Genomic DNA, 19,892 nt, shown 5'->3' on the forward strand with positions numbered 1-19,892 from the left:
GACAGAGAGAGAGAGAGAGAAGGAGGGGCAGAGAGAGAAGGAGGGGCAGAGAGAGAAGGAGGGGCAGAGAGAGAAGGAGGGGCAGAGAGAGAAGGAGGGGCAGAGAGAGAAGGAGGGGCAGAGAGAGAGAGGGGGAAAGAGAAAGGGGAACAGAGAAAGTAGGGAACAGAGGGAGGGAAAAGGGGACAGATAGAGAGAGGGGGAGACAGAGAGAGAGGGAAAGGGGGGCAGAGAGAGAGAAAGGGGGACAGAGAGAGAGAGAGAGAGAGAGAAAGAGAAAGGGGGACAGAGAAAGAGAGAAAGGGGGACAGAGAGGTAGCGGGCATATAGCGCGGGAAAGGGGAACAGAGAGAGTAGGGAACAGAGAGAGAGAAAAGGGGGGACAGAGAGAGAAAGGGAAAAGGGGGACAGAGAAAGAGAGAAAGGGGTACAGAGAAGGAGAGACCGGGAATGGGGGACAGAGAGATGGGGAAAGGGGGACAGACAGAGAGAGAGAGAGAAAGGGGGACCAGAGAGAGAGAGGGGAAAGGGGGACAGAGAGAGAGAGAGGGGGGGATAGGGGGACACAGAAAAAGAGAAAGGGGAAGAGAGCGAGAGAGGGGGAAAGGGGAACAGAGAGAGAGAGAAAGGGGGGCAGACAGAGAGATGGGGAAAGGGGGACAGAGAGAAAGGGGGAAAGGAGGACAGAGAAAGAGAGAAAGGGGGACAGAGGGAGAGAGAGAAAAAGGGGGACAGAGAGAGACGGGAGGACAGAGAAAAAGAGAATGTGATCACAGTCACTCCTGACAGAATGACATCTATCCCGAATACACCGCATTGCTAATAAGTGTATGGGCAAACATTGACTACTTGTGCAAGCAAAAAAAATGCCAGGTTTCTCACCTAATCAGTATCCAATATAGAGACCAGAATGTAAGTCAATAAATTAATCTTCTCATTTAAAGCTTCTTCACAAAAATGCACCTTTCTTGTTGTTTTGGTGAATAAGAAGATAAATGTTAATGCTTTTATCTTTCCGAAATTGTCTCACTGGCCCCCCCCATGTAAGACAAAAATTGTAATGTGACTCCCCACGCGAAAAGGTTGGACAACCCTGGTCTTTAGGAAGTCTGACCTGCCAGTGATTGATGAATCTGAAAGAACAAAAATCAAATTGTTTTAAAGTAAATAGATTTAAGGAAGAATGTATTTGAAATTGATTTGCACTGTTAAACAGTCTGCCCTTTTTGGCTGTGTCTGATAAAAACGCAGGGAAATAAAATGGTTTGGTTTTCCACAGATGTTGAAAAACATTTTCGTCTGGCAGATTTTGACAACAGTGTGCATTTTGGAAACAATCTGGCTGTGACGATAACCCCAGGGACCTGGGAGGCCTCTGAAATCCTTCAGAAACTGAAAGCTCTGCCAACAGCAACCTTTGAAGCGGATGAGCTTTTCAAAGCGGATTTACAGGTCCACTCTGCAGTTTCTTTTTTCTCTCATTAAGTAATCGAGGGAAAGGACTGTGGTTCATTTTGCAACTAAGCTTGAGAAGAGATGAAAGGGAGACCAGACAGTCAGCAGTAGTGGTTCAGTTAGAAGATGCCATGGTTGGGTTTTAAAGGGGTTGAGAGGAAGGAAAGGTTGAGTGAGTTAGAGAGCTCGACTGTTTTGAGAATGGAAGCAGTAAGATCTGATAGGACACAGTGAGGATTTAGAAAGAGCGGCACAAATGGTGTTCAGGAGGATTCATGAGGCAATAGAGACAAGAAAAGTAGAAAAAGAGAGAAGCGGAGAGAGGTTGGAGACTCTGTATAGCTCTATTACTATGAATGTTGTGTTATATCTAGGTGGCAGTATCCTATATGCACCTGTCTGGTATCATCTCTGTATTGGTCAGTTCCATCAAAAGAAAGCCTAACGTACAGATACACAATTGGTTGTAGCCGAGGTATACAATCTAGGAGTGTTGGAGGCTCTATCTGTGGTCTGTACTGAGCTAGCTGATCTCAGCGGTTGTGGTAATGGCTGCACTCTACAACTGCTCTCAGTACCCTGATCCGGACTAGAGAAAAATGCAACAGGGTCCCCACTCTTGACCACTGTCTGCTGAGCCCTGCTTGAGTGTGGGTTGGGAGCAGAGAGAGTTAGCTGCCAGGGGACGTGCATCCTAGGAGAGTGGTAGCAGGTTTGATTGGCAGCTCAACAGGCTGTTCCCTGACATGGAGAACTGAGGAAGGGTCAATGGTCATGTCCTCAACTTCCTGTCTAGATGGGACACGAGAGTTTGCAAAAGTTGGAGGTTTGAAACGGTCACAGAGGAATAAACCTCGTTTCCTCAGATTCGAGCTGACTAGTATCAGGGATTTGCTGGTCTTTTAAATGAATTTAGCTCATTAGAAGAGGTAATGTGGCTTTTACTTTGGTGTTCTGTGTGTTAGAAGAAGCATTATGGAATAGACTGAAATTCATTGAAAACTATATACTGTTTATGCAAAATGAACCAACTTGTTGGTTTACAATTAGCCTTGTCTCCCTCGGGTGTTTATTGCTCCACCTTCCAGCAGACAGGAGAAACATACAGGAGGGAACTTGTATTACAGAGGACAGTACACAGAGTGAGGGGTTTCATTCTTGCAGCCTCCTGGGTCACATTATCACATGACTAGATATTGGGCAGTGAAGGTAAACTCCTGATCATAGTTGCCATGGGGTCCAATTACAGAAACGATGCGTAACTCAAGAGAATATCTGGTGCAGACCAAAAATTATATCACGCAGAAGGTTGTTCGGACGTGGAATGACCTGCCGGAAAGAGTAGTGACAGCAAAATCCATAATAGCTTTTAAAAGGAACATACCTAACTATTTGAAAAAGAAAAATATACACATCATAAGGAAAGGGGCAGGAAATTGGAACAGTTCTTTCAGAGAGCTAGCACAGACCTGATGGACTGAATGGTCTCCTGTATTGCAAATTTCTGCGATTCTATGAAAACTCAGCTAAAAATAAATGTTTATAAAAAGAATGGAGGGATGCAAAACATGGCATATTATAAAATATTATTAGCATTGTATATTTGTGGAGCTGGGAACCCAGTGGGATTTGACTATCCTTTCTCCTTAACAAAATGTAGGTCTAAAGTTGTTTTCTTTTCTGGACAGGCACTTGGACGGCTATTGCACTATATAATGACTGGAGGAAAGGATGCCTACATGAGTGAGGAGGATTTATATGAGAATAATTATTCTCTCGATGAGGTTCTTTGCAAACCAGAGAATGCTGAAGCCAGGGATTTGGTAAAGCATCTGTTAGCGTCAGCTGAGGAAAGGGCTACGCTCAGTGAAGTCGAGCACCATCCGTTCCTGTGGAAAAAATTGGAGTAAGTCAGATTAGTGCAGAGAATGTTAAGAAAGATTTGAGTTTCCATAATTCCTAAGTGTACTGAAAAAGTGATTGGGAAGTGAAATATTCCCTTTTGAATTCTAACGTTGTCAGGAGAGGTATCAATAATGCTAGCGAGATCTCTTTATAGTTTCCCATTACGGTGTGTTGCTCTTTACAACCGTGTATCAGCGACACACAAGAGCACTCGAGAAATTTCATCAGCAAAGTCTCCGCCGCATCCTCCGGATTCAATGGGAGGACCATCTAACAAACACTAGTGTCCTTCTTGAAGCCAGCTCCACAAGCATTCAGGCAAAACTCCTGCAAAACCAACCTTGATGGACTGGACACTGTCCGGATGGCCGAAAACCGTCTTCCCTGTCAGGTCCAGTTTACTCATCTTTCAAATGGCCAGAGTTCCAGGGAAGGACAATGAAAACGCTTCAAAGACACACTGAAGCTCTCTTTGAAATGTGGCAGCATTGACATTGATGACTGGGAGGAGCTTGCTACCAGTCGTTCAAAATGGCGACAACTTGTCCATCAAGCTGCATCATGCTTTGAGTCCCGATGCCTTAATGATGAGGCAGAGCGGTGGCAGAGAAGGAAAGAAAAGGAAGCAAATCCTGCACTCTGGATCCCACTACCTCGTGGTACATCCTGCCCCATGTGCCCAAAGATCTGTGGGTCGAGAATTAGTCTGCTCATTCTCATAAAGAACCATGGCAGAAACTAGTGAGCTGAGTAGACATCGTCCTTGAATTGAGGGACTGTCAACGCACAACTGTTAGAGGAGCCTGACAGCAAATATCATGAATAGGGGCAATGGGCTGAATACAATGCGCTCATTCATTGTATCACTGACGTAGAGTTTGATAGTGTCACATCAGGTGAAGTTACAGATCACATATCTGATCCCAGGCTATGTCCAAGTAGCAGTTATAACACCACAAGAACATGCCTGCCTTCTCCATTTCTAACACCAATGTTTATGTTCTTCAAGAAGGAATGTTAGTGCTGGACATGGAATATTCTCACAACCAGTGTGAGAATCAAACAATTCTAGGTTCAATATTTTTTTTTGCTTCTTTCATGGATGTTGGCATCGCTGACAAGGACAGCATTTATTGCCGATCCCTAATTGCCCTTGAGAAGGTGGTGATGAGCTGCCTTCTTGAACCGCTGCAGTCCTTAGGGTATAGGTACACCCACAGTGCTGTTAGGAAGGGAGATCCAGGATTTTGATCCAGTGACAGTGAAGGAACGGCGACATAGTTCCAAGTCAGGATGGTGTGTGGCTTTCGGGGAATTTGCAGATGGTTGTGTTCCCATGCATTTGCTGGCCTTGTCCTTCTAGGTGGTCGAGGTCATGGGTTTGGAAGGTGTTGTTGAAGGAGACTTGGTGCGTTGCTGCAGTGCATCTTGTAGATGGTACATACAGCTGCCGCTATGCGTTGGTGGTGGAGTGAGTGAAAGTTTGTGATGGGGTGCCAATCAAGCGGGCTGCTTTGTCCTGGATGGTGTCGAGCTTCTTGAGTGTTGTTGGAGCTGCACCCATCCAGGCAAGTGGAGAGTATTCCATCACACTCCTGACTTGTGCCTTGTAGATGGTGGACAGGCTTTGGGGAGTCAGGAGGTGAGTTACTCACTGCAGTGTCACTCTTGGTCATGAACATTGAAGTTCTCCCATCCAGAGTACATTCTGTGCCCTCAGTGCTTCATCCAAATGGTGCTCAACATGAAGGACGTACTGATTCATCAGCCGAGGGAGGCCAGTAGGTGGTAATCAGCAGGAAGTTTCCATGCCCATGTCAGACCTGATGCCATGAGAATTCAGGGGCTGTGAAATCAATGTTGAGGACTCCCAGGGCTGTATACCACTGTGCCGCTACCTCTGGTCAGTCAGACAGAACATACCCAGTGATGGTGATGCAGGAGTCTGGGACATTGGCACAAAGTTAAATGCTTTGTACTTTTCTACAATTACAGCAGCAACTTACATTTGCATAGATCCTTTAATGTCGAAAACATTGACGTGATTTTCTCACTTCGGTAGTTACCAGTGAAGTGCCGCAAACAGTGCAGACCAGTCTACATTGCCTTCTTAGACCTCACCAAGGCCTTTGATCTCGTCTGCAGAGACAGGCTCATCAAACTGCTGTGGAAAATAGGCTGTCCTCCTGGATTCTTGGGCGTCATCTCTTCTTTCCACAAGAACACGCACCGTTTCATCAGTTACAATTGAGCAACATCGGATGCTTTCAAGATCGGCAGCGGGGTAAAACAGGGCTGTGTCCTGGCACCAAATCTCTTTGGCAGATTCTTTGCCATGCTGCTATTGTACTGTGTTGGCGACTCGAATGTTCATCTGCATACCAGAGCTGACAGCAAGCTGTTCAACTTTGCAAGACTGCGGGCCAAGCCCAAAGGGCGTAAAGTCCTAGTCTGTGAGTTGCTGTTTGCTGATGGCGATGTGTTGGCATCCCATAATCAAGTTAACTTGCAGAAGCTCATAAATCGGTTCTCCTGGGCCTGCAAGGAGTTTGGGCTGATCAGCAATCAAGAAGACCAAAGTTCTGTGCCAGGACGTAGAGACTCGACCTTCCATCAACATCGACAACTTCACTTTGGAGGTCGTCAACAGCTTCACATACCTTGGATCAACAATCTCCAGCAATCTGTCCATTGCTGCTGAAATCAGCACCAGAATTGCCAAGGCTGCAGCTGTCATGTCAAAGTTGAGAAGATGAGTGTGGACCAACAGCAAACGAACCGAAAATACAGAAGCTCCACATATACCAGGCTTGTATTTGTAGCACCCTCCATTAAAGTAGCAAAGCATAGACAAATTATGAAAGCAGAGAAAAGCAGCTGAACAACTTCCAGCTCTGCTGCCTCAGATGGATATTGAGCATCTCCTGGCAGGACAGAGTACCGAATACGGTAGTACGCCAGCGTGCAGAGATCTCCAGCATGTCAGTTAGCGGCAAATCCATTGGCTGGGTCATATGCACCGAAAGGACCACAACCGCATCCCCAAAGACGCTGCAAGCAAGACTTCAAGTTGACCGGGATCAGTGGGAAGTCCTTGTTGCTGGAAAATGGCAGTCAGGAAAGGCGTGGAAAACGCAGAGGAGAAAAGAAATGACCAGATGGTGGGAAAGAGACTGGCGGAAGGAAAAAACGTCAGTCGATCTCGGGCCAACGATATTCATCTGTGAGAGCTGCGGAAGGGATTGCTTCTCACGGGTCACTCTCCAGAGCCACAACAGGCAATGTTCAACTCAGGAGTGACATACATCCCGGGCACAGACCATCGTCTTTCGAGACAGTCAGATGCTTGCCACTGCTACTACTACTTTAATGTAGAAAACATCCCAAGGTGATTCACAGAGGCATAATCAAAAACCTGTTTTGCTCTCCTAAGCATTACTGTGTTTCAGTTCTATGATTCTGTAGGTGAATTGCTCATTGGGAGAGCTGGTGCAGACACGATGGGCCGAATGGCTGCCTCCTGCACTGTAACAATTTTGTGATTCTCTGTTTCAATTGATATGTTTCTTCTCTTCTGCACCCAAAGCATTACCAGGGTGTAATTAACATTAAACTGTACCTTTATTATTGAGAAACTGAACTATGTGACACAAAAGAATATCTCTTATTGTGTAACTGAGGTCACTTTGCATTAATCAACTTTTTGTTTTCACTCCAGCAAGAGCCAGTTTGTCCAAAGTTTTGCCAATGAAAAGGATGTAATGAAACGGAATCATGACAGTCAGTTAGTACAGATTCTGAATCAGACTGGTGAGGACCAGGAAAGATCGTTTCACAAGTGGACTCAAAAGGTACGACTTTTTAACACTTTTTAAGAGCTTTGTGCTCCAGAACTAGCCATGTCCCTGGCCAAGCTGTTCCAGTACAGCTACAACATTGGCATGCACCTGACAATGTGGAAAATTGTCCAAGTATTCCCCGTCCACAAAAACAGGACAAATCCAATCCGGCCAATTACCGAGTGTGGCACTGAGGAGCCGTAACAAAACTGGAGTCAATGGGAATCAGGGAGAAAAGTCTCCTCTGGTTGGAGTCATACCTAGCACAAAGGAAGATGGTTGTAGTTGTTGGAGGTCAATCATCTCAGCCCCAGGACATCACTGCAGGAGTTCCTCAGGGTAGTGTCCTAGGCCCAACCATCTTCAGCTGCTTCATCAATGACCTTCCTTCCATCAGAAGGTCAAAAGTTGGGATGTTCGCTGATGATTGTATGATGTTCAGTGCCATTTGCAACTCCTCTGACACTGAAGCAGTCCATGCCCGTTTGCAGCAAGACCTGTGCAACATCCAGGCTTGGGCTGATGAATGATAATGTAACATACGTGCCACACAAGTGCCAGGCAATGACCATCTAAAACAAGAGAGAATCTAGCCACCTCCCCTCGACAAAGGCATTACCATTGCTGAATCTTCCACCATTAACAACTTGGGAATTACCATTGGCCAGAAACTGAACTGGAGCAGCCATATAAACACTGTGGGTACAAGAGCAGGCCAGAGGTTGGGAATTCTGCAGCCAGTAACTCAGATGACTCCCCAAAGCCTGTCCACCATTTGCAGGGCCCAATTAGGAGTGTGAGGGAAAATGCAAAAAAAGCTATTTTTTTAATGTCTAATAATTTTTATCTCAGCTTACTTACAGTAGATTCCAGGAGATTAATCTTTCATTCCTGGAGGCTCCGGGATAATTCTGGAGGGTTGGTAACCTTAGGTTGGTGCGGTCTTGCTGTTCTGTGCTAAATGACTAACATGCTTTTGAGAATAAACACCAACACAGCTTGTTTCAGAATCAGATTGGTTCGGATAAAAGGTCACAGACCTGAAAAGTTAACTCTGCTTCTCTCTCCACAGATACTGCCTAAGCTGCTGAGTATTTCCAGCATTTTCCGTTTTTATTTGTTTCTATGTTGTTGTTTCTGTGAATGCTATGTAGATATGATGAGTTATATTTACTAACTCCACAAGTGATGGCAACAGCAAAACTTAATTACTTGAAAATTGTATTTGGGACTGATAGTCTGATAGATCCAGTCTTATAAAACTATCATTAAAGTAACTAATCAGTATTGCATGATTTGAGGTCTGAGAATAAAGAGATAGTTTGGAGGTATGAAGAATAGCCAAATGGGAATTGGGGAATAAATAGTGTGAGTTTGAGGCCACGATTGGATCGATTTGTACATGAGCTGTGAAAGAAGCTGAGATTGGGATAGGTGTGATGGTTTGAATGGACATTTCTCATCTCTTACTTTCTGATCTACCTTAACAGCGACTCACGTTTTTAGTGAGAATGACAATTAACTTGGATTGAACCTTAGACTACGCCTGAAGTACTCTGTACAATTCTGAACACTATTATAAAAAGAATATAGAGGCAATGGAGAAGGGGCAAAAAGATTTACAAGGATGATACCAGAAATGTGGAATATACCTATCAGGAAAGGATGAACAGGCTATGTCTCTTTTCTCTTGAAGAGAGAAGGCTGAAGGGTAACAGAATAGAGGTCTTTAAAATTAAGGAAGGTTTTGATAGATTAGACACAGATATTGTTTACATTTTTGGGGAAGAGTAAAACTTGAAGCTATCAATATAAGATAGTCACCAAGAAATCAATAGGCAATTCAGAAGAAACTTCTTTACCCAGACAGTGGTGAGAATGTAGAATTCATTATCACAGGGAGTGGTTGAGGTGAATAGTATAGATGCCTTTAAGGGAGAAACTAAATAAGCATATGAGGTAGAGGGGAATAGAGGGTTATGCTTATAAAGTTAGATGAGGAAGGGTGAGAGAAGGCTTGAACTTCTTGGGCCGACTGGCCTTTTGCTATATTGTATATTCTATGTAAAACCTTTCATCCTCTAATAACAGCTGATTAAAATAACTTTGGCCATCTCATCTCAGCCCTTTATAGGGTAGCCATTCATCCGGTTTTAGACCGGACAATCCGGATTTCAGCTGATCTGGCCCCTATCTAGTACCTGACACCTTTACGCCTGGTATTTTTATTTTGGGGTCACAATGCAAACGGACATTGACCTGACCAAGATCATCCCTGTGCCTCACACTGACTGATCTGTCACAGTGAAGCATTGGGTAAAGAGTACTTTGAGTCCCTCATCACTCGAGATAGTGTTCCCGGAAACCGTATCCCCCGAGATGACATGGAGAGTGAGACGGGTCCACAATCCTGGGACTGTGACTCCCAGTGCTCCCTGAGCCTGTGAATGGTCTAATCAAAAACCAGGATCACTCAGCTTCTCCATTAGTAAAACTAGTGCGTTCCTTTCTTCCCTGAATTTAAAGAAAAAATATTTTTATACAGGATTTTACAGCCAATAAACTTAATTGCATTGAAGCACCCGCCAGTAACCCATGGGAACTGATGGAATATTTAAAAAAAGGACAACTGTACTAAAAGTCCCTTGTTTCAGGATTGCAGTATTTGAAATAAAAAAAATATTATTCTGAATAAAATGAACCCACACCTCCATGGGAATATCGACCCCCCCCCCCCCCCCCCCCCCACCACCAACAAAACATAGAAAATCAAAATACTCACCAACTGATCGATACCCCAACACTGCAATCTTCCCAAACTTTAAAAAGGGGCTATTTATTCATGATTAGTTGGTGGTTGAATTTATATTTAAAAAAACATTTTGAATTACCCAGGCTTGCATTGGTCATGTGACCAATATTGCTTCCAATCCCCTAGTTATAATTGGGAGAGGGTGCCGAGAAATTAGGGTGACCATTCATCCGGTTTTATGTTGGACAGTCCACTTTTCAGCTGGTCTGCTGTCCGGTATTCATGAGCTCAGTCAGTGACCACCCTCAACCCTGATTGTACAATGGGTTTTATAATGGTAGTTGAGTATACGGCATATTTAAAAAGAATTCCCCCCCAGTTTTGCATCATTGTTAAGGATTTTGAGACAGGTATCCACCAAGCAATTCCCTCAGTTGGTAAAGACAGTGTAAGGAACAGAAGTTAACTAATCTCAGTGACAATCGTGTAATGCATCTCAAGGAGAGGGTGGGGAAACTATCGGGAGGACCAGTAGCGCCATTTGGAACTGTGCATTCTCTCTAATGGAGCCCATAGTGAAATCCACAGGCAAGACCATCACACCCTGTGCTGGAGGAGGGAGAACATGCACAGTCAGGTGGCTACAGCAGGAATGTGATCAGAGGAGAAAGCAAAGTGAATTGTTTTTAAATCTCTGTTATTCCTTTTCTTTCAGGTCTACTCTGATGTCCTAAATGACATGAACAAGAAGCAAGGCAAAAACAAAGAATACAAAGACACTGCCAGTGACCTCCTGAAATTCATAAGAAACCTGATCCAGCATTTTGATGAAAAGAAAGAGTATGTGAATTTGGTGCCAAGATTTTCCATTCTCTTTTGTAATTTTGAGGGTAGATTTACAGGAAAAATGAGTGCCAATTTTTCTCTTTTGTTTCCCTCCTAAAAGCTGTTCATGAGGTGCCGATGATATAGAGGGAGTGCAGCAAAGGTTCACTAGACTGGTTCCTGGGATGTGGGGATTGTCCTATGAGGAGAAATTGAGCAGACAGGGACCTTATTCCCTGGAGATTAGAAGGATGAGAAATGATCTACTTGAAACAAATAAAAATTCTTAAGGAGCTTGACCGGGTAGATGCTGAGAAAATATTTCCTGTGGCTGGAGAACCTAGAACACAGGAGTCACAGTCTCAGAATAAGGGATCGACCATAAATGACTGAGATGAGGGGAAATTTCTTTGTTCACAACGTTGTGAATGTTTGGAATTCTCTACCCCAGAGAGCTGAGGATGCTCAGCTGTTGAGTTTATTCAAGACAGAGATGAATAGATTTGTGTGTACTAAGGGAATTAAGGGTATGGGGATAGTGCGGGAAGCTGCCATTGAGATAGTTCAGTAATGATCTTATTGAATGGCAGAGCAGGCTTGAAGAGTCAAGTGACCTAATCCTGTGTTCTATTCCAGAAAACTTGTTGTTGAAGGATTATACTGGAGCCAATCTTTACTCAGTCTTTCATTTTTATTACAAAATAACAAAGATTAGTCAAAAAGGAAAAGGAAGCATTCGTAAGGGCTGGAAGGCTAGGAACAGACGAATCCCTTGAGGAATATAAAGACAGTCGGAAGGAACTTAAGCAAGGAGTCAGGAGGGCTAAAAGGGGTCATGAAAAGTCATTGGCAAACAGGATTAAGGAAAATCCCAAGGCTTTTTATACGTATATAAAGAGCAAGAGGGTAACTAGGGAAAGGATTGGCCCACTCAAGGGCAGAGAAGGGAATCGATGTGTGGAGCCAGAGGAAACTAAATGAGTACTTTGCATCAGTATTCACCAAAGAGAAGGACTTGGTGGATGATGAGCCTAGGGAAGGGAGTGTAGATAGTCTCAGTCATCTTATTATCAAAAAGGAGGAGGTGTTGGGTGTCTTGCAAAGCATTAAGCTAGATAAGTCCCCAGGGCCTGATAGGATCTACCCCAGAATACTGAGGGAGGCAAGGGAAGAAATTGCTGGGGCCTTGACAGAAATCTTTGCATCCTCATTGGCTACAGGTGAGTTCCCAGAGGACTGGAGAATAGCCAATATTGTTCCTTTGTTTAAGAAGGGTAGCAAGGATAATCCAGGAAATTATAGGCCGGTGAGCCTTACGTCAGTGGTAGGGAAATTATTAGAGAGGATTCTTCGGGACAGGATTTACTCCCATTTGGAAACAAACAAACTTATTAGCAAGAAACAGCATGGTTTTGTGAAGGGGAGGTCGTGTCTCACTAATTTGAGTTTTTTGAGGAAGTGACAAAGATGATTGATGAAGGAAGGACAGTGGGTGTTATCTATATGGACTTCAGTAAAGCCTTTGACAAGGTCCCTCATGGCAGACTGGTACAAAAGGTGAAGTCACACGGTCTGAGATGAGCTGGCGAGATGGATACAGAACTGGCTCGGTCATAGAAGACATAGGGTAGCAGTGGAAGGGTGTTTTTCTGAATGGAGGGATGTGACTAGTGGTGTTCCGCAGGGATCTGTGCTGGGACCTTTGCTGTTTGTAGTATATATAAATGATTTGGAGGAAAATGTAGCTGGTCTGATTAGTAAGTTTGCGGACGACACAAAGGTTGGTGGAGTTGCGGATAATGATGAGGATTGTCAGAGGATACAGCAGGATATAGATCGGTTGGAGACTTGGGCGGAGAAATGGCAGATGGAGATTAATCCGGACAAATGTGAGGTAATGCATTTTGGAAGGTCTAATGCAGGTGGGAAGTATACAGTAAATGGCAGAACCCTTAGGAGTATTGACAGGCAGAGAGATCTGGGCGTACAGGTCCACAGGTCACTGAAAGTGGCAACGCAGGTGGATAAGGTAGTCAAGAAGGCATATGGCATGCTTGCCTTCATCGGTCGGGGCATAGAGTATAAAAATTAGCAAGTCATGCTGCAGCTGTACAGAACTTTAGTTAGGCCACACTTAGAATATTGCGTGCAATTCTGGCCGCCACACCACCAGAAGGACGTGGAGGCTTTGGAGAGGGTACAGAAGAGATTTACCAGGATGTTGCCTGGTCTGGAGGGCATTAGCTATGAGGAGAGGTTGGATAAACTCGGATTGTTTTCACTGGAACAACGGAGGTGGAGGGGCGACATGATAGAGGTTTACAAAGTTATGAGCAGCATGGACAGAGTGGATAGTCAGAAGCTTTTTCCCAGGGTGGAAGAGTCAGTTACTAGGGGACATAGGTTTAAGGTGAGAGGAGCAAAGTTTAGAGGGGATGTGCGAGGCAAGTTCTTTACACAGAGGGTGGTGAGTGCCTGGAATTCGCTGCCATGGGGAGGTGGTGGAAGCAGGTACGATAGCGACGTTTAAGAGGAATCTTGACAAATACATGAATAAGGATGGGAATAGAGGGATACAGTCCCCGGAAGTGCAGAAGGTTTTAGTTTAGACAGGCATCAAGATCGGCGCAGGCTTGGAGGGCTGAATGGCCTGTTCCTGTGCTGTACTGTTCTTTGTTCTTTGTATTACAAACATGCAGCTCCTCAATCAAACCTTCACCCAGTTTCAGTAAATGTCTCCTTATATATACTCAAGAAAGACCCTAATTAACACCTATTACCTTCATATGATTAAACACAATCAACAGTTTCCCTTTTTCTTTAAATAAAACTTAGAGTTTAACATGCTAGAACATTTCAAAACAAATCAAAATAAATTGCATATTCTGTATAAAGCATTACATTACGAGACGCATCTCCTTTTGGACCCCTAACAATTTCTTTGTACAAGCATTTCTTTTCATAAAAGATGATAGTTGACGACCTGCGTGTGCCCATTTAATTTTGGAGATTTCCTTTCTCTCCAGCATTTGTTTCAATCCAGCAATGTCAACGCGTAACCGTTCTTCACTTACAAGGAACAATTACCTACATAACATCCAATGGCATCTTATCTTCAGTGCACCCCTTGTACAGAATCTCACTTAAATATTTGACAAATAGAAGTCCATATTCACTGCCCCCAAGTGTTTCTGCAGCTGAAGTACTTTTTAATAGCTCTTTTTATTTTCTTAGCTTTCCAAGCTATGGGACAACATTTCCTATTTTCACCCATCAAAAATATTATGAAACCAGCTACACTCAAATACCCATCAGCAAGATTATCATGTGAAACATCACTAAAAATGACTAGTTTCATAGTCTTTGGGTCACCAAAGGATGGGAACCTAAGTATGCATTTCTTCAGATTTAATTATTTTAATGTTTTATTTACCCTTGAAACATTCACAACTTTGGGGTGTTTAATAGTAATGCTTAACTCCAACACATCAAAACTAGCATCAGGTCTAGTCTCAGTGCACAACCAGTTCAATTGACCAGTCAAACTTTGCAATTGCTCAGTCTCTGCTTTAGATGAATCATCCTCTTTCTGTGATGACCTAACACGATTAACCAGGATGGGAGTACCTCTCGAAATAGGATTGCTGATTTAAAGTTATTCCAGACCTACTCTGCTTAACATCTAAACCAATATATTTAAAAACCCCACAAGCCTGACTCCCAATCTTAAATTCTACTCTAATCTTATTAATAACACGTTTCTCAAATTCTGCAATACCATCCCATAAGAAATCATCAACGTTCATCATGACGATGTCTGAAAGTTTCCCTTTATGATACCAATAAAACATTGCAGGATCTCCTTTTAGTTGAACACAACCAATTTTCAAAACCAACAAATCTCACCGAGAAATACCACACATTGGAAGCATCATGAAGGCCATAGACACATTTGTTCAGTTTTCATAGTTTTCCTTCTGCATCTGCTGCCTCTTTAGATGGTTTCATAAACACTTCTCTCTGAAAAATATCACCCTGCAGAAACGTGGCTTTTGTTAGTGGATCTACACTCCCATGAATATGTGGCCAAAAGAGCTAAAAAGATTTTCAAGATTACTTTTCCAGCTGTGGGAGAGTCCACTCGAACATCGGTATCACCCAGTCGCTCTTCAAAACCCCTCGCAATGAGCCTTGCTTTAGCCTTATAAATTCCACCTGCAAAGACTTTTCAGTACAAATCCATCTATGTGACAAAGCTGGTTGTCCCCTACCTGGTACCTCAGAATACACTCCAAACTCTCCAACTCTCCAATTCCTTATGTTTTGCCTCTTATTAGTTTATCCTTAGGTTTGTTGGCAGCCACTAAAACTTCAGCCAAAAGGACTTCTGCTTCTAGTTCTTTTGCGAGACTGTTTTTCAGCCTTTATTTCATTGTGTAATCTGGCCAAACTAAGGCCTCTACTAGCGTTGTGATGTCTTTCGGGACTGGTACTGCAAGATCCCCTTCCTCCACTTTTGGAGGCTCAATCTCCAGTACGCAATTGTTTCCTGATGCAAAAGTCACTTCCAGACCCATTATTAGAACTTGCTCTGCGCTTTTTTACTCTCCACTCTTTCGCCCCTTTCTGCCAGTCCATGGATCTCACTTCTTGGCTATCATCCTTAACATTCAACCAATATTTAAACTTGCCAGTAGATTTTCCTGCATGTCCCACAATTGTTGCATCCCTCCACTCACTAGACCCCTCTTGAATACACATCACCCGAGTACCTACTCGGGGCAATTGGCTTTTGGATGTGACAGCTCTGTCCTGCGCATCATGATCGCTCACATTACCACTATCCAACCCTTGATCTACTGCATGCTGTTCCTCAGGACCTTCCTCACAGAACACGTGAGCATTTGAGGTACAAGGTGCCTTGCTTCCTTCTATGAGCTGCTCAGACAGATTCTGAGATTTTGTAATCAACCCCAGTTAATCCTGACGACACACAGGTTGGCCATGTGGTAGATAGCGAAGGAGGATCGCTGTAGACTGTAGGAAGATATCGATGGACTGGTCAGGTGGGCAGAAAAGTGGCAAATGGAATTCAACCCGGAGAAATGTGAAGTGATGCATTTGGGGAGATCAAACAAGGCAAAGGAATACACAGTAAATGGAAGGATATTGATATTGTGGAGGAAGTGAAGGACCTTGGAGTGAATGTCCACAGATCCCTGAAGGAAGGAGGACTGGTCGATATGGTGGTTAAGAAGGCATATGGAATCCTTTCCGTTATTAGTCGAGGTATAGCCTATAAGAGCAGGGAGGTTACGCTGGAACTATATAACTCATTGGTTAACAACTTGAGTACTGTGTGCAATTCTGGTCACCTCATTACAGAAAGGATGTAATAGCACTAGAGAGGGTACAGAGGAGATTTACGAGGATGTTGCCAAGACAGGAAAAATGCAGCTATGAGTAAAGATTGGATAGGCTGGGGTTGTTCTCCTTGGAACAGAGAAGGCTGAGGGGAGATCTGATTGAAATGTACAAAATTTTGAATGACTTGGATAGAGTGGAAGTGAAGGGTCTATTTACCTTAGCAGAGAGATCAGTGACTAGAAGGCGTAGATTTAAAGTGATTGGTAGAAAGATTAGAAGGGAGATGAGGAAAGGTTTTTTCATCCAGAGGGTGGTGCCTGAAAGGGTAGTTGTGGCAGAATCCATCAACTCATTCAAAAGGTGTCTGGATATGCATCTCAATTGCCATACCCTGCAGGGCTACAGACCAAATGGGATTAGGCTGGTGGCTAGTATTCCAACTGGCACAGATACGATGGGCCACGTGGCCTCTGTCTGTGCTGTAAAATGTCTGTGTCTGTGATTAACAGTTTGATTTCCATGTTTGATAACTACTGTCTTACCATCATGACCTATCATCTTACCAGGGCCTTTCCATTCCCTACGACTCTGTCTTTTATAATACACCAAATCTCCTGAATTAAATTCTGCCTCAGATGGCCTTATCTGATGCCTCAGAGCTCTCCGAATTTTCTCAGAGACCTCAGCCTTGATGAAGTTCTGTTTCCCTGCATGTAAAGTATTCAAACGTGAAGAAAAAATTGAACTAATTGAGGCAATTTGGGATGTCGCCATTGACCAATTGTTAGGGACTGTATCCTCCAACCATCTGATGTGAATTCTTTGCATGAACATCCATGCCAGGGCAGTTGTCAACTTGCAGTTTGACTGGTCAGCTAAGATTTTATGCAGCATTTCATCAAACACTGCGTGATTCCTTTCACAGAGCCCATTGCTGAAAGGACTTTAAGGTATTCATAACCATACTGTTCATGTTTTTACATGACTCTGAACTCATCATTGGCAAATTCCCCTCCATTATCAGTCAGAAACTTTGTTGGTGCCCCAAGTCCAGTCCCTATCCATTTCTCCATAATTTTATCTATAATCACCCTTTTGTCCTTTGCTATTTATTAGTGTAGAAAGACTACATCTGGTTGCCAGGACTATAAAATGTAGAATGAAAATATTCCTATCTTTGTCCCATACATTTACATCTATGGTAACTGCCTCGTTGAAGTCACGTCCCAATGGAAGATTTACAATAAGACATGATACTTTTTACAGATTTCACGCTTTTCACTAATCTCTTCTATTATTCACATATATTCTTCATTGATCATGCCTTTAATCTTTTAATCTTTGACAAGAAGGATGAGCAAATTATGAAACTTTAAGACAATTTGCTTTTTATCTCTGATTCTTAACACCTGATGTCATTAATACTTCTCTAAAACTCTGACTAGAAACATCAGGTTTTGTCAAGGGGATACAATAATGGCCTGATTGGATAAACTGGAAATTCACTGACTTTCCAAAAACAATTGCTTTATCATGCTCCATATCATGTTTCATTTGTGCCTTTTCATAGAAAGTTTATTCAACAGTAAAGGTACCTCACTACAGACTACATCAGTACTAATAAAGTGGCCTACTCCAGCCAGTTTGCAAGGAATTACAAATCTGTTTAGTGACATGTGAACATACGAACTAGGAGCAGGAGTAGGCCACTCTGCCCCTCGAGCCTGCTCTGCCATTCAACAGGATCATAGCTGATCTGATTGTCACCTCAACTCCACATTCTTGCCTACCCTCGATAACCTGAAGCTGGTAGTACTTTTATACCTCTTAACCTTGCAATGATCCTCACTACTGAGTGAATCCAGATAACATTTTAACCAATCTGCTCCACACACTGTTGACATACAAGCACTATCTAACACAGCTCAGATGAATGAATCAGCAACTGGAGAAATTAATGGGGCTGAAGGTTGATAAGTCCCCAGGACTTGATATTCTACATTCCAAAGTGTTGGAAGAGGAGATATGGAGATAGTGGATGCATTGGTGATCATCTTCCAAAATTCTATAGATTCTGAAATGGTTCCTGCAGATTGGAAGGTAGCAAATGTCACTCGACTATTTAAGAAGGGAGGGGGAGAGAAAACAGGGAACTACAGACATGTTAGCCTTACATCAGTAGTAGGGAAAATGTTAGAATCTATTCTAAAGAATGTGATAAATGGACACTTGGATAATAATGATCTGATTGGGCATTGTCAACATGGATTTATGAATGGGAAATCATGTTAGACAAACCTGTTGGTGTTTTTTGAGGATGTTACTAACAGAGTTGATAAAGGGGAGTCGGTGGATGCAGTACACTTGGATTTTCAGAAGGCTTTTGATAAAGTCCACACAGGAGGTTAGTTAGGAAAATTAAAGCACATGGGATAGGAGGTAATATACTGGCATGGATTAAGGATTGGTTAACAGGCAGAAAACAGAGTAGGAATAAACGGGTCATTCTCGCGTTGGCAGGCTGTGACTGGTAGGGTACCACAGGGATCAGTTGGACCCCAGCTGTTCGCAATATATATCAATGATTTGGACCAAATGTAATATTTCCAAGTTTGCAGATGGCACAAAACTAGGTGAGAATGTGTTTTGTGAGGAAGATACACAGCGGCTTCAAGGGGATTTGTATAGACTCAGCGAGTGGACAAGAATGTGGCAGATGGAATATAATGTGGAAAAATGTGAGGTTATCCATTTAGGTCGGAGAAATAGATGTGCAGAGTATTTTTTTAAATGGTAAGAGATTAGAAAGTGTAGATGTACAAAGGGACCTGGGTGTCCCTGTCAATAAGTCACTGAAAGCTAATATGTAGGTGTAGCAAGCAATGAAGAAGGCTAATGATATGTTAGTCTTTATCGCAAGAGGATTTGAGTACAGGAATAATGAAGTCTTGCTTCAGTTGTATAGAACCTTGGTTAGACCATACCTGGAGTACTGTGTGCAGTTTTGGTCCCCTTACCTTAGGAAGGATATTAGGAAGGCCATAGAGGGAATGCAACGAAAGTTCACCAGACTTGTTCCCAGGATGGTGGGACTGTCCTATGAAGAGAGATTGGGGAAACTGGGCCTGTATTCTCTAGAGTTTCAAAGAATGAGAGGTGATCTTATTGAAACTGACAAAATACTTAAAGGGAAAGATAGGGTAGCTGCAGGTAAGATGTTTCCCCTAGTTGAGGAGTCTAGAACGAGGGGACACAATTTCAAAATAAGGAGGAAGCCACTTGGGGCAGAGATGAGGAGAAATTTCTTTACTCAGAGGCTTGTGAATCTTTGGAATTCTCTACCCCAGAGGGCTGTGGAAGCTCACTCATTGAGTAGGTTTAAAGCAGAGATTGACAGATTTCTAAATACCAATGACAAAAGGGGATATGGGGATAGTGTGGGAAAAAGGCATTGCAGTGGATGATCAGCCTTGATCATAATGAATGGTGGAGCAGGCTCGTTGGGCCGAATGGCCTACTCCTGTCTCCTGTTCCTAACTAACACATTTACCACGTGACTAAACTCCTTGTGACTAGTACAAATCATTCAGATTTATCATTATCTTCCACTTCTGCCTCAGAATTCAGTGTCATGTTCATTTCGAGGACTCTGCCTCTCCACTTAGGGCAGTTCATTGCATAATGATACTTTGAGTCACATCTGAAGCACCTGTTAACTGTGACGGGCATTCCTGTGATTCATTCACCTA

At 43.2% G+C, this 19,892-nt stretch overlaps 1 protein-coding gene across 8 annotated transcripts in view; it reads left to right on the forward strand.

The window, feature by feature from the left end:
• Window positions 1-19,892, forward strand: part of LOC137373086 (2-5A-dependent ribonuclease-like) — a 95,781-nt gene that overhangs the window by 57,716 nt on the left and 18,173 nt on the right. For all 8 annotated transcript variants that reach the window (XR_010975580.1, XM_068037953.1, XM_068037950.1 and 5 more), the window contains 4 exons: window positions 1,280-1,452; window positions 3,144-3,361; window positions 7,079-7,211; window positions 10,667-10,791. Coding sequence is in view for 7 of the 8 variants with exons in the window: in XM_068037953.1 (XP_067894054.1) it covers window positions 1,280-1,452; window positions 3,144-3,361; window positions 7,079-7,211; window positions 10,667-10,791 (649 nt within the window). In the remaining variant the exon portion in view is untranslated. The remainder of the gene's footprint in view (window positions 1-1,279; window positions 1,453-3,143; window positions 3,362-7,078; window positions 7,212-10,666; window positions 10,792-19,892) is intronic.

This window comes from Heterodontus francisci, chromosome 8 (assembly GCF_036365525.1).
Source record: "Heterodontus francisci isolate sHetFra1 chromosome 8, sHetFra1.hap1, whole genome shotgun sequence".
Taxonomy (NCBI): Eukaryota; Metazoa; Chordata; class Chondrichthyes; order Heterodontiformes; family Heterodontidae; genus Heterodontus; species Heterodontus francisci.